Below are 23,258 nucleotides of genomic sequence, written 5' to 3' on the forward strand. Positions count from 1 at the left end.
ATATTAAGTGTTGAAGTAAACGTATAAATAGGATTAAGTGTTAAAGAGACCATATAAATAGCATCAACTGCCTGGTAATAATAATAGACAGAATTAAAAAGGAGGGAATGTCCAACATGGGAAGCAATCCACACAGCAGACTCATAGAATGGCAATTGCTTTAAGTAACACTCTGACCTCAGAATCAGCCCTTAAAGCTATTTGGATGTGGCTGAAAAGCCTATGAGAGCAATTCAGACATGGAAAGCCAAGACACTGCTGCAAAAAATATCCTACATGAGGAATCTCTGTGAATGAGACCCCAGTGGAAAGAAGGGGCCATCAAAGAAGGATGTAATTTTCTCTGAAGGGAGGAGAGAACTTCCACTTTGCTTATAGCCTTGTCTAAATATTGACAGAGTTTGTGGATACAAAAGTCTTCCATAGCCTTGGCAGTTTATGGCAAGAGCCTTGGGTGATTACTTACATCATAAATAAGAGTGTTAATTGTTAAATTAAGAAGAGAAATTACTGTGCACTTACTCCCCATGTAGGACCTCTGCCCTTAATGAGTTGTATCATGAGAATTAACTGCAAAACTTGTTCTCAAACAGTACTTTCTACGTTGTGTATGTGTATGTGTAGAAACTGTTGAAATCTTTACTTAGTATAGAGTTGGTCTTCTGTATATAAAGTAAATTAAAAATTAATCTTAGTGAAGAATGGGATGGGAGAGGGAGTAGGTGGTAGGATGAGAGTAGTAGTGGGAAGGAGAGTATGGGGGGAAAACCACTATATTCCTAACTTGTACCTATGAAAATTGTATTCATTAAATAAAACCATAAAAAGGAAAGTTAAGAAGTCTCTGTTAAGAAAAGGCCTTCTGCCCATTGTCACTCTGTTGAACATCGTTCATAGGTGAATGCCCTGAGTCCCTATTAATGTGAATCTTGAAGTGGTTTTGGACAAATTAATGTAACTATTGTGCTCCTCTTTATGCTGTTCCCTGCTCATTTTCCCCACTGCCTTATGAAATTAGAGCATGGGCTAACAGGGAAGAAAATATGAGTAAATTTTGAAGCAGCTCATATTTTGCACACCTACCTGTGAAATTGGCCATGGAGTTAGAAAGCACTTAAAGAAAACTTACAATTAATTCCAGTTTTGGATCAACTCAAAGGACAAATTCCAAATATTTGCAGTGCCCAATGCATTGTCATTCCTCTAACACATGGCTCCTTCATTTTCAAGCTTTACTTTTCATTTGCTTATGTCTAATCCATATTTTTATTAACAACAAACCAACCTCTGGAGATACAAGGAAAAAAGACAAAATTTCCCTACCTCTTGACTTTATATGTTGGTTCAAGAGGAAGCTAGAGAAAAGAGAACATAAACCAAGAGAGGTTTGGGTCAGTAACAGCAACTATGAGATGTGCTGGGAGCTTATCCTGAACAAGTTTAAGAAAGACACAGAAAACTGCATTAGTCAAACTATGCCCATGAGACACATGCACACAAAACAGAATCACCTGGGACTTTATTCACAATTCATATTCCCTTCCTGGTGCATTGAGACCTTATTCCGTAAGAAATATCCTGAAGGAGTGGGAGAATTTGATATAGCCTTAAAACATGCTACACAACAGGATAAAAATGGCTCAAAACCCTTACACTTGATCATCTAAAATAGTGTTTAATTTAATTAACAAAGACCTTGAAATCAGTTAAATTTACCTAGTCACTTCAAAATAAACAAAAATTAAGGAGCTCAGTTGTTTTCAAAAAGAAAAAGTCAACCACAAAGTTCACAAAGTTGATTGTGATGGTTTTGAGACCCAAAAATCACTACTCTTCATCTCTTATTCTTCTGTTTAAATTCCTTGAGTGTCTTTAAACTAGAACAGCCTGATAACAGGTCTCCCAGTAAATCCTGTGCTTTTTTCATCTTTAAACTGACATTGTGAATTACTTTGTTTACTTAGAGTGAGCAATGAAAAGTAGTATGCTGAGAAGGGAAACAGACGCTTATCACTTAAAAAATAGGAAGTCAGAAGAAAAGCAGCCTTATTCCCAAGTTCTTAACCCATTCCACAAGCAAAGTGGTGGGAAAAGAATGGGAGAGATGTTGATAATATTGACTGTTAAATTTTTTTAAAAAGAATTACAGTTAAAGTATAAATTCTATAAAAATACATCTCAAAGGAAAGAAGAACTCTTCATTTTAAACTTAAACTTTTCATTTTAAACATGGAATTTGTTTTCAACACAATCCTTTAGTCAAGATTCTCAACCATAATTAGTTTTTAGAGTTACCTGGGAAATTTATACAGACCCCAATTAGTTCACGGGTTTTGATCAGTTAGTTCAGAATCTCCTCTGGGGAGGGATAAGATCCAGGCATCAGGGTTTTTTAAATGTATCTGGGATTACAGAAAGCAGACAAAATTACACCTGGGAGACTATAATTGCCAGGAGCAATATAGGGACCACCTCAATTCTACATAATGAAATCTAATTCTGCCTTGGAGCTTTCAGCAATCAAAGTTGAATGTTCTCAAAAAATTGCACAGCTTGCAATAACTCCCATAGAGTCTGCCATACAATTTCATAAACTATTAATTTATTAAATGTACCCGAGAATATAAAAATCATCTGTCATGGGATGCTTTTCCTTAAAAGAGTTTACTGACTTAAAACCATTTTAGAAGATAAATTCTTCTTATTTCCTAAGACAAAATATTTGCCCAAAGAAATGATAACTGTGATCTATAGGAAGGAATCCTAGTTATTATTGATTGTTAAATGAAAAAAATGAACTTTAAATTTGTTTCATTTTTCAGTGCAGTAGAAAGAAAACCCCAGATCCTTGATGTGATAAAGCTGATTATGAAGATACCAAGGCAGTAGTGTGAACAGGCATGATGAAACTTAAGGGTCAGACCCTCAATGGAATATGATTTTATAAGGCCTACAGAAATAAGCTGGCAATATACTTTGCTAGCTTCTTTACAATCTAGTTTCATATTCATCTAAACATTTTTTAAATGAAGAATGAAAAGAAGGCAGGAGACCTCCTGCTCCTCAGCTCCACAGATGTTTCAAGGTCTCCCTGTCAGAGATTAAGTCATCACAACCTCAGAACATGCTATATAGAGAGGAGCCAGATCATTTTCAAAACTTGCTTTATTGGGAGGCCAACATGGACTTAGAAATCAGGGGATAGATTGTAGCCCATGGCCATTCAACAAATACTGTCAGAGTGGCCCAGCAGGTGGGGCCTTTTGACAGCTTTGAGTTCAGTAGCAGCAGCCTGTGGTCATGGTCATCAGGCCCCAAATAAATGCAAAGAAGTGGTATTGGGCTTCCAGTGAGGTATAAGGCTGTGAGTTTTCCGGGAAGGGCTTATCAAAGACTGACACTGACCTTAGAGCTTTGATTCTTCCTCTCCCAGGCAATGACTCAGAGGTAAAAGTTGGTAAGGTGGTGGCCCAGTGAGCCAGGGTTTATGTGAAGTAAACAAAAGGAGCTAAGACTAATTTTATATTTTTAAGTACTTCACATAGATTCAACTTTCTAAGACATGTTAAGGGACAGGAGGCAACCTCAGGGGATGACTTGGGTCAAAGGTCATTGGTGACCCCTCAGTGACCCACGAGGCTCTATCAATGAGACCACAGGAACTTGATGTGCAAGCCTTCTCTACCAGGAACATCTACTTCCTGGATGTCCATTAACAGCTGGAAAAAGAATTGATTGATTGAATCATGCCAGGACGTCTTAGCCTCTCCACCTTAACCTCTTTAGGGATCACTATTCTAAAACTTATCGTTTTCACCGCTTTAATCAAAAATATGACTTGAAGCTTCCCTATACACTGAGAATAAGTAACAGCTCATTTGTATTTGTATTTGTACTATAACACATATACGTATGTATTACATAATATTATGAGAAATTGCTGATAACTGTCTGGAGTATCATCCTTCTTGAGACTATTTACTTAATGAGCAAAACAGTTTTAACTGATTTCCTAAAATGTCAACTAGGCGGGGTGGTGAAGGCTTCCAAGCAATGAATAGTTTCACTGAACTTCTAACATTAAGATTAATGGAATTGAAGGAGGTGACCCTCCACTCCTACTGCAGTAAGCAGAAAAAATAAAATAAAATAAATAACAGAGAGAGAGAGAGAGAGGTATCTCATGTCCACGGTGTACATGCCCAATCTCAGTCACCATGTGGTAAGAGTCAGACCTCATAGAAAGCTTTTACTTTGTTCCTTGTCCACTACCATTTTCCCATCCCAAGCTCTGTGCTGCCTATTCCTGGATCTATGACTTCCTGCTATGGTTGTAGGGCATCCTCTCAGTAGAAAACTATTGAGCAAGCAGTCCCAATATATGTGTGTTCATTTTAAAATGACAGATTTGAAATATATTGTCTAAAATTCAAGAATGCTTATCAGAGGATCACACTCAAAAAACACTAGATGTCCATCTTTCTTTTTAGTTTTATTACTTATTTTTATTTTATTTGAAAGGCAGGAGATAGAGAAAGACAGACAGAGTAATCTTCCATCTACCAGTTCACTCCAAAAATCTCTGCAATTGCAGGGTTAGACCAGACCAAAGCCTGGAACAACCAGGAATGTCAGTTAGGTCTCCCACATCGTGATGGGATGCAAGTACTTGAGTCATCATTCACTGCCTCCCAGGTGCATTAACAGGAAGCTGCATGATAATCAGAGGGGCTGGAACTTGAACCAGTCACTCAGATAGAGAATGCTAGTGTCCCAAGTAGTGACTTAAACATTGCTCCAACTGCCCACCTGCATCTATATTTCACATAGTCTTCTTGAGAAGTTTTTTTTTTTAACTTTTATTTAGCAAATATAAATTTCCAGAGTACAGCTTATGGATTACAATGGCTTTTTCTCCCCCATAACTTCCCTCCCACCCGCAACCCTCCCAACTCCTGCTCCCTCTCCCATTCCATTCACGAGAAGTTTGAATATGTTTGATGCAAATTTGGTCATCCATTCCTTCTGTCTTTTCAGCAAGTATTCATTAAACACCTCCAAGTGCAGTCACAATTTATAAGAAGGTAGCTAAGATGTTGTCCTTCCCCTGAAAGATTTCTATCTATAATATAGTGGCCATCTGCCTCCCATCTGTCTCTGTTTTCACAACATCCTGAAACTTTTTAATACAATGTTTATGATTCAAGATATCAAAAGTTAACTTTCATTTTCTTGCCTAGAAAATAGTTTTATTTTGATTAAGACAGTATAAGACAAGCAAGGATAATAAAGCACCAATAAAGCCAATAGTTATTGTCATCACTGCTGAGAGAAAAAAAATGTAATATAATAGGGGCTCTCTATGAGACAACTTTTAAGTAATTGAAATAAAGTAGCAAACTGAAGCTGGATATAATTAACGTTCCAGTTTCTGATTGGTTTCTAATCTCTGAGTAAACACAGAAAAAGGTAAATAAGACAATCCTAAAAGGAGTGAGAATTTGGGGTAACTAGGCACTGCTTGGTATACCCACATCCTATATCAGAATGCGTAGGTTTGAGCCCTGACTCAACTCCTAATTCTAACTTCCTGATAATGCACACTATTCAAGACAGTAGGGGATGGCTCAAGTACTGGAACCCTTACCTTGCCACCAATGTGGGAGACCACATTGAGCTCTGGTTTCCTGGCTTTTGTTTGGGTTATCCTGGGATTTTGTGGGTATTTGGAAGGTGAACCAGTGGGTAGAAGATCTCTGTATGTGCCAGCCTGCAGAACAAAGAACCGGGTTTTCTGAAACAGAGAGTGGGAATGTGGGGACAAGGACGCAAAGAATGGAGCCAAGACAAATACTGCTCAAGGCTCATTTATTCAACAAGTCCAGTAGTATTTAAACATGACCAGTTGTATACAAGAAGGCACACAAAAGATTTACATATCTAAAAGACTTTTGGGGTTACAAAGAGTTCCCCACAAGGTTCTTCCACTTAACAGATCGTAAAATGTTATCAATCATTGATTACAGGGTATAGTAAAACACCTATGTGATAAATGCAAGTTTCAGGTGTGACTGATTATCTACATCATCTCTTGTAAGAAGTTTAGCCCTGAGATAGGGTTCTTCCTGCCTCTTCCTGGAATCTCCTTAGCCTTTTGTCTGTGCCAGGATGTCTCCATCCAGATGTTTAAGTGTAAACAAGAGGGGTGCCTGCCTGAGGCTGCCCACATCTGTATCTCTCTGTCTCTCTGTCTCTCTGTCTCTCTCTCTCTCTCTCACACACACACACACACACACTTCCAAATAAATAAAATGACTCCCCCAAAAACCTAAAAGGAACCATTGAAGGGCTAGAAACTGAATCACAATTCTCATCTTTCCAACAAATATGACTTTCCTTCTCATAAAATGTACCAGGTAATCATTCTTTCGCCTAACCCTCCAAATAGATATCAGCTCTGTATTCTCCTGCCACCAACATACAGAAGGAGGTTGTAGTAAAAAGAACATTGGACTGACATGTTAAAGACCATAATCCTATGGCCAACTTTTCACCTCTCAAACCCACCATTATTTCACCTGTAAATGCTTACTTCCCATGATGACAGAAGTGAGTGAAGTTACATATAGTTAAGTACTTCCTACAATTTCTGGTCATGCTACTTGTTACTTTCCTCAAAAAGTGGCCAAGTAGTTTGGGAGGTCTTCACCCTGTATTTTATCACACCTGTATTTTTCATGGGGAAAAGAACCTGCAATAATTTCCCCATCTTTTATCTCCTCAAGCCCACAATTCAGAGTTTACCGTCTGGGGCGTGGCCAATTGAAGCTGATGCTAAAAATCAGTTGACTAGTCCAGACATTTCCTCCCTCTTTTCCATGTTTGCTCTTTGCTTTTCCTGTTGCTCTGCAAAGCCATCCTCTCTTGAGGCTTTAGCTTAGCACCCAGGGTGAAGGGCTGCTCTTCAAGCTGGAATGGGGAAGGAGTAGATGGCCCTATCTGAATATTCAGCACCAGAATTATTTTGCCTGAATATACAAATCCAATGAGAATCTTTGTTCTGTAGGCAGAGGAATTGGAAGACAGATGTACAGTTCTGTTACTGAAAGGCCCACCCAGAGAAAAACAGACCTGAGGAGACTCTAAATATTGAGTAGATTGACTCCTTGATCAGTGAACCTGATTCCATTTACTCCCCTCTTATCAATAAATAGCAACTGCTGGGAGGAAAATCCCAATTTAGTTGAAGGGATTTTTCTATTGATCTAAAAATTCTGAAGAGGAAACAGACTATCCTAGAAAACAGTCCCCTGACATGATTCAGAAGTGAGTCATTAGCTTAGGAAGAGTGGTCAAATGAAACGGTTTTGCAGACCCTCTGACACATGCACCCTAACTCTGTTTTATTTCAGTTCCTAGATGTCGTGCGGCTGGTTCATCAGAAGTCCTGGAAAGTGGGGGATATCTTTCACGCAGTGGTCCAGTACTGCAAAATGCACGAGGAGCAGAGGGATGGAGCCCCAAGTCTCTTCGACTGGCTGTTAGAACTGGGATCAAGCAGCTTTTCCCGTTAGAGCCTTCCTCTACTGTGTCTCAACTTAGATTATTATGGTTTGCTCTGAATGCTCTAAACTTTCTCAAAACATCATATCACATTGGCAGAGCTTTAAAAATCTGCTGCTCAAGTCCACTGCACACAGACTCAATCTGAGCAAAAGACAAATGTAGGTCTGTACGAATCAATACAATCTGTGGGTGAATTCAAAAGAGCTTGCATTTGAATGGCTGGAAAAGGAGAAACTTGAATTGGGCCCAAATCAGAAAATATTTAATTAGGTCCTAACTCCAGGAAAAACTAGATGCACATATGTTTGATAATGTAAAATGGTGTGTAATATCTCTAATTATGTGAATCAACTGGAAACAAAATCATTGCTCAAAATAATTTTATAAACTATGCTATAACATTTATTTTACTTTTCTGAGCACATGAAGGAAAAAGTAAGTTTCCAGCCCAGCCAAGCATTTAAGATATAAATAAAAATTTCTAAACCTTTATAGAAAAGATTCCCACTTTCAAAATAATATCGGTGACTATTGTTGAAATGCAAAAGTGTATCAATGTTCTCTACTGAGGTTGATTTCATTTACTTACTGTGAACCACAAATAAATGCCCCATTTTCCCCAACAATATATGGGTTTCTAATTAATCAGAAAGCTATTGGTGTTCAACTGAGGGAGGGGAATCCTGAAGATTTCTTTGTTTCCATCACTATATTACTTGGGCACATAATTACAGAAATCTGAACTTTAGAGAAAACTTCCTTACTAAGAAGTGTTTTGAGATAAACTCTGCTTGAATATTGAATTATACAAAATATAAACTTTTATTTTATTTTTATTATAAAGTATGGAGAGATTATTATTTTAAGTAATATATCAAGTCATCATAGAGGTTTATAAAATATGAAGAGATTGTGGTCTAAACTCATATATGTACACTGAGCTTTTGTGGTTGATTTTTACTCTGATTATGACCTTCATACCCACATATAGCAGACATGCTACTTCAAGGACATTCAAAATGATGTACACAGAGTACTAGCCTGCATTTAACACAATCAGTAAGGATGATACATTTTTCCTGGTTCAAATATATTTGCATTAAGTTTAGGAAAGAGAATACCTTATCATATTTTAAGTATTTTCATAATGCACACTTTCTTTTGAAAAACAGAGGTATCTAATATTTCCCTAATAAGTTTTCTTTTCTTCCAACTAAGTGAGCTACATTAACTTTTATTTTCTTCATCAAACAGGTGTTTGTAAAATATTTTCTGAAATGCTATACTTTTATTCTAAAGATTCTAAAGACTTCAAAGTAATTTATATGTGAACAAAGCCCAATGTCACCAGTACTGGCCAACTGATCTATTATCCCATCTCGTGAAAAACCAAGAAAGTTTCATTGTAAGCCACACATCCCTCTCCACCCACATACCCCAGGAACCATTCCCAGTACATTGGGTATTTGATATACACATAATTCAAATTCAGGCTATATGTTTAATTTGACACATTAACCAATGTCAAATTTTAAAATATACCCATTATATCAAACTGAAGTGTGCTTCTTTGTGCTACTAAATGGAAATGATATATTTATTTTTTAAAAAATTCAAGAATATTATGTGTAGAATTTTCTTGTGCTTGAATAAATGTTTACTTACCCTACAAAGCACAAATATTGAATTGTAATCATGTGATGAAGTTATATATGTTGTACCTAACATTGAAAACTAATCAATAAATTTCTGTTGCCAAATTTTTTTATCACTTTTTTCTCCAAGAGTTTTAAGAACCTCATTTAAAACATCCCAGTATGATTAAATGAAGATACATTTTTTCACAAGTTTTTCTATCTTATTTTCAGTTTTTTAATAAGTAAATATTCTTTGATTAAATTTGTTACACTAGAGTATTCATCTAAATCACTGTTTCTTGACCTTTGCAGTGTTTATGCTTGAAACCTGATAGTTCTTTATTGTGAAGGGCTTTCTTGTGGAAGGTAGGATGTTGAGCTGTATCTTTGGCCTCTGCCTATTAGATGCCAGTAACTGCCTCCCCCAGTTTTAACAATTGTCTCCTGATATTGACAAATGTTTCCTTGAGGGCAGAGGGTAGAAAGGGATCTCACTGGAATAGACATTGCCTTGATGGGGCATGGTCTGAGGCTCTATGAGGTGTTAGTAAAGGAGGAGGAGCCTCCTTTCTAGGAAATTCTAGTAGGAGCTTGAAACAAGCACCCTCCTACCCAAGGCCTATGGGGCATCAGCTTTACAATAAGTTTAGGAGAATACAAGACCAACAAGAAGTCTATAGGCCTGGAGATACACTGAGCAAGACTCATGTTAGCTCATCAGGGCTAAAGGTAATAAATACATCAATGCTCTTTGAATTCAGGTAACAAATTCAGAAAGTATGAAAATAAAGAATTGAGAATCATTTGGCATTTATTTATCACTAAAAAAAAATTACACTGTGGGTCTGAGGTCCCCAAGGTCAACTCCAGTCTCAATGATATGCCAAAAGTATTCTAATAGGACTCAGAAACTGAATATTCAATTATGATTTACTGCAGAAAAGAGGTGGATTACAATTAGTAAAGCAAATAGGGCAAGGTTCAAGAGAAATTAGTTTAAGCTTGTAGGGATCCTCTCCCAGTAGAGTTGCACAGGAAGCACTTAATTCTCCAGCAATGGTATGTAACAACACCAGCAAAATGTTATCCACAAGAAAGCTCATTCAAGCCTGGTCGGACTTGTAGGCAAACAGAACCCAATGTCTCTGAACTCACTTGCTTACTCCAGCCTCCTTCCAAATGCAAAATGGGTCTTCAGGACATATTACTTCATCAACATGAGTAATTTTGTCAGATTATGGCAACATACCCCTAGGCCTCAAGTATACAAAACATTGTCATCAAACAGAACATTTCAAGGACTTGGCTTAGGTTCTACAAGCAGCCAGACAAGAGCCAGTATTCAAAATATGTGTCTGCTGAATGTGCGTGGTTGGAGCTACCCATACCTCCAGAGTTAACTCTTTGCTGCACAATCACTTATCAACACTAGCCTTTTAGCATGGTGAGCTGAAAACCTTTGTCTCTATCACCGATGGTAAGTGCCTCTAAGTTGGAAGCACATGTTACTCATCTATGGACTCTGCTACACTCCCTAGCACAATGTCTTCTCCATTGAATTGAACTAGAAAATCAATATACCTTGGGAAAACTGAGCTCTTTGTTTATTTCTGATAATGTTCAACCATTAATTTTAGAAACACTTCTATTTTGAAATTTATCTTAGTTTGTTATCAGAGACTACAATCTACAATACACCCACACACCCATATATAAGGCTAGATTCAAACTAATGTAACTTTCTATATTTCTTTTTGTATTTTATTTGCATAATAAAATTTGATCTAGCATATTTTAAATTCCACCAAAGAATCAAGATTTTAGTGGAATTGGGATGAATTTCAGTGATATCCAGTGCTTTATCTGTAGGACTTGAAGGCCAGTTGGGTACAGAAAGTTTGCACAGGGAAACTAAATCATCTGTGCCTCCCTCCCTAGTAGCAAAATTTCTTTGTGAACAAACAAACGAAATGTTGATCCATTTTCATTGTTGCAAAGATTCTTGGGCCCTTAGCATTATTCCTAAATATTCCCTTCAAAAATGACCCTCTTTAAAATTCTGCTGTTCCCTATCTCATATTCTTCTCAACATTCACAGCTCTTTCCTGCGAATGAGGAGGGGAAGCCACTCTTCTGTTCTTTGGAGGAATCTCACTAAATGTTCATCAACATTTATAAACCTGTCCTTTGAAAAATTTTCACTGAAGTGTCTAATTCTATCCCTTGTATTACTATACTCTTCCTGTTCCTGGCCCAGGATGTGGCAAGAACTATCAATTCTCCTGTGACATATTAAGCACACAAAATTCAAGTGCATTGATTATTTTAAGGCAATTTGTGTTGTCCTTAGGATGACTATCTGGACCAAATCTCAATGTAGACACAATATATCTCTGTCACCTCATGTCACAAATAATAGCATGCAACACAGATAAAGTAAGACCAACAATTTCTCTTCCCACAGAACATAGCAGAATGAATCCTTAATTGTTTGAACTAGGATGAAGGTGGGTGAAACCAAGATGGTCTGTAGTTTTAAGTGCCCTAGATTCTTCTGCATGCCAGTGCATCATTTGTGAAGGGTATTCTCATCTACTATTTCAAGCAACAGCACAATTATTTTAAACCTAATATTATTTTTAGTAATAAGGACAGTAGACCACTTGCTGATGTTTTATGAAAACCAAGAAAATGTCAACAAAAACCTCAGTAAATTAGATCAGTTATTTCCTTCTTCCTTTACATTTGATAGTAGGATATTATTTTTAAATTTGAGTGCAAAGATATAGTAAGAAAACTAATAACTTACAGCCTTGGCTGTGTGGACCCTTTGGCATATTAGGAAATATTTCAGAAACTTCTTTAAAAATAAAACAAATCCAGTGCATGAACAGAATGACCTGCTAGGCCATTTCCAGCTGTCATTTTATAAATTCCTTTGTGGAATAGCAGAGACTCAAGATAAGACCAAAGTGGGAAGCAAAGCAAGTACATGGATTTTGGTGTCTTAGGAAAGTAAGGTTCACAAGAAGCTTCTTATTATAGAGCACCTTGTTTCTCTGTCTCATAAATGTGCTGAGGCAAAATGCAGAAAAATCAAATTTTGAATATCCCTGGCTGAAGAAAAATTTGAGAACTGTCGGTGAAACAAAGGAAAATATAGCTGTAGGGGCTGGTGCTGTAGCTTAGAGGGTAAAGCTGTGGCCTGCAGTACTTTACCATATGAGCACTATATGGGCGCTAGCTCAAGTCCTGCCTGCTCCACTTCCAATCCAGCTCTCTGCTATAACATGGGAAAGCAGTGGAAGATGGCCCAAGTCTTTGGGCCCCTGCACCTGCATGGGAGATCTGGAAGAAGTTCCTGGCTCCTGGCTTCAGATGGGTGCAGCTCCAGCCTTTGCCGCCATCTAGGGAGTGAACCAATGGATGGAAGATTTTATCTCTCTCTCTCTCTCTCTCTCTGCCTCTGCCTCTGCCTCTCTGTAACTCTGCCTTCAAATAAATGATTAAATCTTTGGGGGCCAGCGCTGAGGCGCAGCAGGTTAACACCCAGGCCTGAAGTATGCATCCCATATGGGCACTGGTTCTGGTCCCGGCTGCATCTTTTCCAATCCAGCTCTCTGCTGTGGCCTGGGAAAGCAGTGGAAGATGGCCCAAGTCCTTGGGCCCCTGCACCCGCGTGGGAGACCTGGAAGAAGCTCCTGGCTCCTGGCTCCTTGCTCCTGGATCCTGGCACCTGTCTTCGGATCGGCACAGCTCCGGCCATTGTGGTCATCTGGGGAGTGAACCAGCAGAGCCAAGACCTCTCTCTGTTTCTCTACCTCTCTCTGTAACTCTGTCTTTCAAAAAAATAAAATAAATCTTTTAAAAAATTATTAAATCTTTAAAATAAAGAAAAGAAAAATGTAGCTGTAATTCCTAATGCTTCTGTGGAATAGGCTCTTTCAAAAAACTAGAAAAGCTAGCTGCACATATACAAACATCATACATTCTCTGCACAGTTTCAGGGGGTGAATGCCTCGTTCATGGAAAAGTTAGCATTTCTGGAAAGTAGAGCTCATGTCTCCTTCATTTGCAATCTCTTAGGCCCCTTCAGCAGCTGTTCTGGTAATTAGTGTATCCCTCCAATGTGTCTGTTCAAAGGAACCCTGTGGGGTCTCATGTATATAAACAATGCATGTTGAAAGTTCAGATTCTGGCAGATGTCCTAAATAGCACTCTGGCCTCAGAATCAGCCCTTAAGGCATGCGGATCTGGCTGAAAAGCCCATGAGAGTATTTCAGGCATGGAAAGCCAAGACACTCTGGGGAAAAAAAAAAAAAAAACTAAATGAAAGATCTCCGCGAGTGAGATCCCAGTGGAAAGAATGGGTCATCAAAGAAAGAGGTACCTTTCTCTGAAGGGAGGAGAGAACTTCCACTTTGACCATGGCCTTGTCTAAATATAATCAGAGTCAGTGAACTCAAGGGGCTTCCATAGCCTTGGCAGCTCATGACAAGAGCCTAGGGTGATTACTGATGCCATAAACAAGAGTGTCAATTTGTTAAGTCAACAACAGGAGTCACTGTGCACTTACTCCTCATGTAGGATCTTTGTCCTTAGTGTGCTGTACATTGAGATCTAATGCTATAACTAGTACTCAAACAGTATTTTTCACTTTATGTTTCTGTGTGGGAGCAAACTGTTGAAATCTTTACTTAATGTATGCTAAACTGATCTTCTTCTGTATATAAAGAGAATCAAAAATGAATCTAGATGTGAATGGAAGGGGAGAGGGAGTGAGAAAGGGGAGGGTTGCGGGTGGGAGGGACGTTATGGGGGGGAAGCAATTGTAATCCATAAGCTGTACTTTGGAAATTTATATTCATTAAATAAAAATTAAAAAAAAAGAAAAGAAAGTTCAGATTCTAACCCAAAGGAATGTGATTTTAAAGGTATTTTTGTTGGCCGGTGCCACAGCTCAATAGGCTAATCCTCCGCCTGCGGCGCCAGCACACTGGGTTCTAGTCCCGGTCAGAGCACCAGAGTCTGTTCCTATTGCTCCTCTTCAAGTCCAGCTCTCTGCTCTGGCCAGGGAGTGCAGTGGAGGATGGCCCAAGTCCTTGGGCCCTGCACCCACATGGAAGACCAAGGAAAGCACCTGGCTCCTGGCTTCGGATTGCCTCAGCACACCGGCCACAGCGGCCATTGTGGGGTGAACCAACGGAAAAGAGAAGACCTTTCTCTCTGTCTCTCTCTCACTGTCCACTCTACCTGTCAAAAAATTTAAAAAAAAGAAAAAAGAAAGAAAAGTATTTTTGTACAGAATATGTCCTCATAAAAGTAGAGAGAAACACACAGAGAAAAGAGCACAGGAGATTAGGAAATGCAGAAATGGCGAGAGGAGACCTGTTATCCTCTATTAAATATCCTACTTTTTTTCAACTTTTATTTAATAAATATAAATTACCAAAGTACAACTTTTGGATTATACTGGCTTTCCCCACCATGACCTCCCTGCCACCCGCAACCATCCCATCTCCCACTCCCTCTCCCATTCATTCTCCATCAAGATTCATTTTCAATTATCTTTATATACAGATCAACTCTATACTAAGTAAATATTTCAACAGTTTGCACCCACACAGACACACAAAGTATAAAGTATTGTTTGGGTAGTAGTTTTACCATTAAGTTGCATAGCACAACACAGTAAGGACAGAGATCCTACATGGGGAGTAGGTGCACAGTGACTTCCATTGTTGATTTAACAACTGACACTCTTATTTACGAGGTGAGTAATAACCCGAGGCTCTTGTAATGAGCTGCCAAGACTATGGAAGCCTCTTGAGTTCACCAACTGCGATCTTACTCAGACAATTCTCTCCTCCCTTCAGAGAAAGGTACCTCCTTCTTTGATGGCTCGTTCTTTCCACTGGGATCTCACTCACAGAGATCTTTCATTTAGGTCATTTTTTTTTTTTTTGCCACAGTATCTTGGCTTTCCATACCTGAGAAACTCTGATGGGCTTTTTAGCCAGATCTGAATGTCTTAAGGGCTGATTCTGAGGCCAGAGTGCTGTTTAGGACATCTGCTATTCTATGAATCTGCTGTGTATCCTGCTTCCCATGTAGGATCATTCTCTCCTTTTTAATTATATCAATTATAATTTGCAGACACTGGTCTTATTTATGTAATCCCTTTGACACTTAATCCTATCTTTTGAACAATTATGAACTTAAACTGATCACTTTAACTAGTAAGATGGCATTGGTACATGCCACCTTGATGGGATTGAATTGGAATCCCCTGGCACATTTCTAGCTCTAGCATTAGAGGTAAGGCCGAGTGAGCATGTGCCGAACTGTACATCTCTTCCCTCTCTTATTCCCACTCATATACTTAACAGGGATCACTTTTCAATTAAACTTAAACACCTAAGAATAATTGTGTGTTGATTAAAGAGTTCAACCCATGGCATTAAGTAGAAAAAAATACTAAAAGGAATAAAATAGTAATTTGTTCCTCGACAGTCAGGACAAGGGCTGATCAAGTCATTGTTTCTCATAGTGTCCATTTCACTTCAACAGGTTTCCTTTTAGGTGCTCAGTTACTTGTTACTGATCAGGGAGAACATATGAGATTTGTCCCTTTGCGACTGGCTTATTTCACTCAGCATGATATTTTCCAGATTACTCCATTTTGTTGCAAATGAGTGGATTTCGCTTTTTTTTTTTTTTTTACTGCTGTACAGTATTCTATAGAGTACATATCCCATAATTTCTTTACCCAGTCTACTGTAGATGAGAATTTAGGTTGATTCCATGTGTTAGCTATTGTGAATTGAGCTGTAATAAACAATAAACATTGAGGTGCAGAAAGCTCTTTTATTTGCCAATTTAATTTCCTTTGGGTGAATCCCAAGGAGTGGGATGGCTAGGTCATGTGGTAGGGCTATATTCAGGTTTCTGAGGTATCTCCAAACTGTTGTCCATAGTGGCTTTATCAGTTTGCATTCCCACCAACAGTGGATTAGTGTCCCTTTTTCCCCACATCCTCGTCAGCATCTGTTGTTAGTTGATTTCTGTATGTAAGCCATTCTAACCAGGATGAAGTGAAACCTCATTGTAGTTTTGATTTGCATTTCTGTGCTGGCTAGTGATCTTGAATATTTTTTCATGTGTCTGTTGGCCAATAAATATCCTACTTTTAAAGTAAAGTCTATATATAGAGAAAGTGCAGAATTTAGTTTATATATATGTTATGACTAAGATAAAATATTTATATTGGCCACTTCACACTTTCAGCCAAGCACTGGGCTCCATTAATGTTTCCTTAAGAGGTTTCCATTAAGTGGTAAGAAATTCTCATTCTCTCAATCACTGTGGGATGACATTCTGATGATAACTCCCCATGAAGCCATGTGGATTTATTCTTTCTCCATTTAAGTTTGTTGGACACAGAGGTAACTATTAAATTACCAGCCACTCAAAGCTGATGTAATGTATTACTATCAAATTTTTTTTTGACAGGCAGAGCGGACAGTGAGAGAGAGACAGAGAGAAAGGTCTTCCTTTGCTGTTGGTTCACCCTCCAATGGCCACCATGGCTGGTGTGCTGCGGCCGGCGCACCGTGCTGATCCGAAGCCAGGAGCCAGGTGCTTCTCCTGGTCCCCCATGGGGTGCAGGGCCCAAGTACTTGGGCCATCCTCCACTGCACTCCCTGGCCACAGCAGAGAGCTGGCCTGGAAGAGGGGCAACCGGGACAGAATCCAATGCCCCGACCGGGACTAGAACCCAGTGCGCCGGTGCCACTAGGTGGAGGATTAGCCTGTTGAGCCTCAGCGCCGGTCAAATTTTTTTATTTATAAAAAGGGAACAAATTTCATGTATTTCATATGCACAGTTTTAAGACCAAAATGATACTCCTCATCCCTCGCTCCCACCTTCTTTTCTTATTTTTCTGTTAATTTTTACAATGGCATTTTTTCAGTTTGCATAATAATCACAATTCCACCAGTTACAGCAGACATTTCATGAGGAAATGTGTAGCTGTAACATATACCCTTAACATCCTGTTGATGTCTGGCTGAGCATTCCTTGACATTGTGCTGCAGGCCTTGGTGAGCTCAGTATCCAAATCACAGAGAAGAGTGCCAAGGAAATGAACTCAGCAGAAGGCCTGGCACTCATAGGCATTTATGTTTACTCATTCCACAAATACTTATTCAGCACTGCACATGCTGTGCACTATTCCAAATGACCTAAGAAAATCCATTCTATTGCTAGATATACCTGCTGAGTCACAGTAAAGGGGAAAAAAAGTACCTTTTTCATCATGAACCATACTGGGAAAACAATTAAAAGGCAGGGTGAGTGTTAAAGAGTGATGGAAAATGTGAATTTAGATCATACCTAAACTCAATGGTTTTAAATACTTCTCTAGATAAATTTAAACTTTTTGAAGAAATCAAAAAGTACCACTTTAAATGGCTCCTGAGAGCTTATTCATTAGTTAATCAAAACACTGGAGTTTTAGTTCCAAGAGGCAAGTAATACAGTCAACCATTGCCTGCACTTCAGCAACAGTTCAGGCTTGCTTCTTGCAGCTGCAGCATTGACAAATGTCCCTGCAAACAACAGCATGAATGGGGATCAAAGAAAAACTTACAGGTCAAAAAAACAGAAGTGTGCAAGGAAGCAAAAAGTCCCACACTTTGGGCAGTTTCTCCTCTCACCCACCATCTCCTGGGCTGGATAATTTTTCTCTCAGATAAGAACCTTGTACATTCACTCAGCACATGTTCTGAACTCTCTTGGGCTCTGGCTGCCCCCGCATGCTGCATTCAGCTGCCTGCGTAGGCACATGCCTTGGAGACACGTAAGCTCATTGTTTCCTGAGTCCTGGGGTCTCATCCTGCAGAATGTCAAGGGCAGTGCTGTCATCATTGGAACGCCTATGACTGATGAATAAATAACATTTGAAACTAAGTGAACTCATTTTGGGAAGAGAATGCAATTTGCTGACTCAGCATAGAGGTTCTAGCAAGTCTTTCAGCTGGAAGAAAGTGACCTCCACTAAGCAGCACTGGACAGAATCCTGAGTATGGTCAACTGTTAATGACCCTGGAAATGTACCATAACCTTGGTACAATTCTCCCTCACACTAACTAGCAACATTTGTATTCCTTGTTTATGTCCATATAGTTCATTGAATTTGAGTAGAAACTATGAAACTAGCTTAGAGAAATTAAGATTCAGATCTGTCAGGGAACCTCAGCAAGGCAGGAGAGATAATAATCAACATTTATCTGAGCACTTACTTGGTGCACCAGAGACTGCTTTAAGTGTTTTTCATGTAGTGATTTATTTAACCTACATAGGAGCACTGTGAAGCAAGTACTACTTTCTCACTTCGTTATTTTTAAATATCTATTCATTTATTTGAAAGACAGAGTTACAGAGAGAGAGTGAGAGTTCTTTCATCTGCTGGTTTACTTCCCAAATGCCCATAATAGCCAGGGCCTGGCCAAGCTAAAATCAAGAGCCAGGAGCTTCATCTAGGTCACCTATATGGATTGCAGGGATCCAAACACTTGGGCCATCTCCCTGTGCCTTCCCAGAATTATTGTTTGAGAGCAGGATCAGAAGTGGAATGGCCAAGACTCGAACCAGTCCTCATAGAGGATTCCAGCATGGCAGGCAGCATCCTAATCTGCTGTGCCACACACTGGCCCCATCACTTCGTTATGGAAGGATTTGGAACTTACCTGTGGTCACAGAGCCAGAAACAACCAGAGTGGGGTTTACCTTGGGCAGAGTAACTCCAGAGCCTGCACTTTTAATTCATTTTGCAATATTTTATGTTGTCATAAGTTGGAGGCAAGAAGAAGCCGGAGAGATAAAACAGCAGAAAACACCAAAGGTCAAAGAAGCAGAGTTGCAAATTACAAATCATCCTATATCATCAGCCCAATCATGTATTCTCTCAGCTAATGTGGCTCTCCCAAAGTAAGCAGAAAGAATGGTGAACAAAATTCTGTGTTACTTATTTGACATTGAGAGCAAGTAAGGCTGGGAAAATGGAGTTGATGACTATTTGTAAGGCTGCATTAACAGTTTGAGAGAGTACTCCCCTGGAAAGAGACAATACTTCTAGATCATTCCTATAAGCTACTTCCAGGCAAATGTCGCATCTGACATGTAACATGTAAAATTTTCCTCTGGAGTTGTGGACCTGTGGGTTAAGCCATTGCCTAAAACACCAGCATTCCATATGGGCAGTAGCCCAGGACTTGGCTATTCCACTTCTGATTCAGCTCCTTCCTAATGTGCCTGGGAAAGCATTAGAGAATGTCCCCTTGCCACCCACTTGGGAGTCCAGATTGGAGTTCCAGACTCCTGGCTTCCTTATGGCCCAGCCCTGGCCTTATGATCATTTGAGGAGTAAACAAGCTGATGGAAACTCTCTTTCTCTCTCTCTCTCTCTCTCTCTCTCTCTCTCTGTGTGTGTGTGTGTGTGTGTGAGCACATTCTTCTTTATTTATAATTCTGCCTTTCAAATAAATAAGTCTGTTTTTAAAAAAGTCATCGATCTGGAAGAACACTAAAGAATATTTTCCAAAACTTTAAATTTATAATAAAGTTTCCCTTCAAAGCATCACAAAATGTACTTTAAATTATGTTTGACTGCTTTCACAAAGCATTTAGAAGCATTTTTAAATGTTATATCATATGTAACTTCTAAAATACTATATTACCCTGATTTTATCAGCATAAATTCAATACATATCTGTATTGAAATGTTGCACAGTAGCATAAACATATGTATAATTTTGTTACTAAGGTGTAAAATGTTGCACTAAATAATCTGAAACAATAATCATGTGCCATTCATCTGTTCAAAATGAGAGATTAATCAGTAAACTAAAGGAATTGTTCAATGGACTGCAAAGGAAGTGTGCCACTGCCAAATTTTCAAAATGGGAAGATTGAATAAATCATAGACACACTGGGAGATGGATTTTAATTTCTGTTTTTAGAATTTGACTCCAGGAGGCAGCACATAAAAAAAAGAAAAAGAAAATTAACAGGAAGTTATTTTGAAAGCAACAAATGCCAAGGTTGGCTAATTATAGGTCTGAAAGAGGAACCCTCCCTCAGGGAAGGCTCATAGACAGTGGATAGGGATGATGAAATGACCACACCACACCAATCACATTCCAGGAATGGCATTGTCTTATCCGAATCCGGGCATGGATGCTGCCTGTGAGTTACGGAGCTCTTTGGCATACTGTACCCCAAAGGAAACTGGTCAACACTGTTCAGGGACACATGGGTCATTGCCAAGAAACAGATGACTGTCACATATGTCAGCCCTGTGTAGTGAAGAGATTCAGTACCCTCCTTAGCAGTGCTTTTCTCCCTCTCCTGTTTACTCAAGTGTCTGCGAGAATCCACACTCCTCTACATAACCTGTAAGATCCTACAGAAACTGACTCCTTTCCAGTTCCTGGAGTAGATACAAGCTGAGGATTAGCATTTGAGTCAATAAGAAATTCAAAGAAATCCCTGCCCTAATTAATGTGAGTGGACATCATCCAATCCATTGAGAGCTAGAATAAACCGAAAAGGTAGAGGAAAGCTACATTCTCTCACGCTCTTTCTCTTCTTGAGATGAGACACCTGTTTTTTTTCCCAGACATCAGAGCTCCCAGTACACAGGCTTTGGACCTCCAGAAGTTACACCAGTGCCTTACTCACGCCCATGATTTTCAGGTCATCACCCTTGAACTAGGAAGTAAACATTTGGGTCCCTTGGCTCTCAGGGAACATCTTAAATATTAGACCAAGTGCTCATTTGTTTTTGCTTCTGTGTGTTTTGTCTTTATTAATAATAAAATTGTCATTATTGATAATAAAATTTTTAAAAGAAAACTTTTATTTAATAAATATAAATTTCGAAAGTACAACTTTTGGGTTATACCGGTTCTTCCCCCCATAACCACCCTCCCACCTGCAAGCCAACCCATCTCTTATTCCTTCTCACACCACATTCTTCATTAAGATTCATTTTTAATTATCTTTACATACAGAAGATCAACTCTATACTAAGTAAAGATTTCAACAGTTTGCACCCACACAGACACACCAAGTATAAAGTACTTTTGGAAAATTAGCTTTAATTCTCATAGTCTAACACATTAAGGAAAGAGGTCCTACATGGGGAGCAAACGCGCAGTGATACCTGTTGTTGAATTAATAATTGACACTCATTTATGATGTCAGTAATCACCCAAGGCACTTCTCATGAGCTGACAAGGCTATGGAAGCCTCTTGAGTTTGCCAACTCCAATCTTATTTAGGGCCAGCACCCCAGCTCACTAGGCTAATCCTCCGCCTTGCGGCGCCAGCACACTGGGTTCTAGTCCCTGTCGGGGCATTGGATTCTGTCCCGGTTGCCCCTCTTCCAGGCCAGCTCTCTGCTGTGGCCAGGGAGTGCAGTGGAGGATGGCCCAAGTGCTTGGGCCCTGCACCCCATGGGAGACCAGGATAAGTACCTGGCTCCTGGCTTCAAATCAGCGCGGTGCGCCGGCCACAGTGCGCCAGCCACGGCGGCCATTGGAGGGTGAACCAACGGCAAAGGAAGACCTTTCTCTCTGTCTCTCTCTCTCACTGTCCACTCTGCCTGTCAAAAAAAAAAAAAAAATCTTATTTAGACAAGGCCATAGTCAAAGTGGAAATTCTCCCTTTAGAGAAAGGTACCTCCTTCTTTGATGGCCCCTTATTTCCACCAGGATCTCACTCACAGAGATCTTTCAGTTAGGCCATTTTTGTCACACTGTCTTGGCTTTCCATGCCTGAAATACTCTCATGGGCTTTTTAGCCAGATCCGAATGCCTGAAAGGCTAATTTGGAGGCCAGAGTGCTTTTTTGGGCATTTGTCATTCTGAGTCTGTTTTGTAACCCACTTCCCATATTGACAGTTCTCTCCTTTTTAATTCTATGAATTATTATTAGCAGACACTAGTCTTGTTTATGTGATCCCTTTGACACTTAATCTTATCTTTATGATCAGTGTGTGATGAACTCTATATCTCCTCCCTCTCTTATTCCCACTCTTATTGTTAACAAGGACCAATTTTCAATTAAATATAAACACCTAAGAATAATTGTGTGTTAATTAAAGAGTTCAACCAATGGTATTAAGTAGAAAAAGAAAATACTAAAAGGAATAAAATAGTAAGTTGTTCCTTGACAGTCAGAACAACGACTGATCAAGTCATTGTTTCTCATAATGTCGGTTTCACTTTAACAGGTTTCCTTTTAGGTGCTCAGTTAGTTGTCACAGATTAGGAGAGCATATGATATTTGTCCCTTTGGGACTGGCTTATTTCACTCAGAATGATATTTTCTAGATTCCTCCATTTTTTTGCAAATGACCAGATTTCACTTTTTTAACCAATGTATAGTATTCTATATCCCATACTTTCTTTATCCAGTCTACTGCTGATGGGCATTTGGGTTGATTCCATGCCTTAGCTATTGTGAATTGAGCTTCAATAAACATTGAGATGCAGATAGCTTTTTAATTTGCCAATTTAATTTTCCTTGAGTAAATTCTGAGGGGTGGGATGGCTGGGTCATGTGTTAGGGCTGTATTCAGATTTCTGGGTATCTGCAAACTGTCTTCCATTGTGGCTTTACCAGCTTGCATTCCTACCAACAGTGGATTAGTGTGCTTTTTCCCCACATCCTCACCAGCATCTGTTGTTAGTTGATTTCTACATGTAAGCCATTCTAACTGAGGTGAGGTGAAACCTCATTGTGGTTTTGATTTGCATTTCCCTGATGGATAGTGATCCTGAACATTTTTTCATGTGTCTGTTGGCCATTTGGGTTTCCTCTTTTGAAAAATGTCTATTTAGGTCCTAGGCCCACTTCCTAAGTGGATTGCTTGTTTTGTTGTTGTGGAGTTTCTTGATCTCTTTGTAGATTCTGGTTATTAATCCTTTATTGGTTGCATAGATTGCAAATATTTTCTCCCATTCTGTCGGTTGCCTCTTCACTTTCCT

The 23,258-nt window shown here is 39.2% G+C and overlaps 1 protein-coding gene across 3 annotated transcripts in view; it reads left to right on the forward strand.

The window, feature by feature from the left end:
• SPHKAP (SPHK1 interactor, AKAP domain containing) overlaps positions 1–9,326 on the forward strand; it is a 185,953-nt gene extending 176,627 nt beyond the window's left edge. For all 3 annotated transcript variants that reach the window (XM_008259275.5, XM_008259274.5, XM_008259276.5), the window contains one exon: positions 7,413–9,326. In XM_008259275.5, coding sequence (XP_008257497.2) covers positions 7,413–7,574 — 162 coding nt within the window. In that variant the 3' untranslated portion in view covers positions 7,575–9,326. The remainder of the gene's footprint in view (positions 1–7,412) is intronic.
• Positions 9,327–23,258: the final 13,932 nt, after the last annotated feature.

This window comes from Oryctolagus cuniculus, chromosome 3 (genome assembly GCF_051225735.1).
Source record: "Oryctolagus cuniculus isolate XC-2025 breed Fujian yellow rabbit chromosome 3, ASM5122573v1, whole genome shotgun sequence".
In the NCBI taxonomy this organism is placed as follows: Eukaryota; Metazoa; Chordata; class Mammalia; order Lagomorpha; family Leporidae; genus Oryctolagus; species Oryctolagus cuniculus.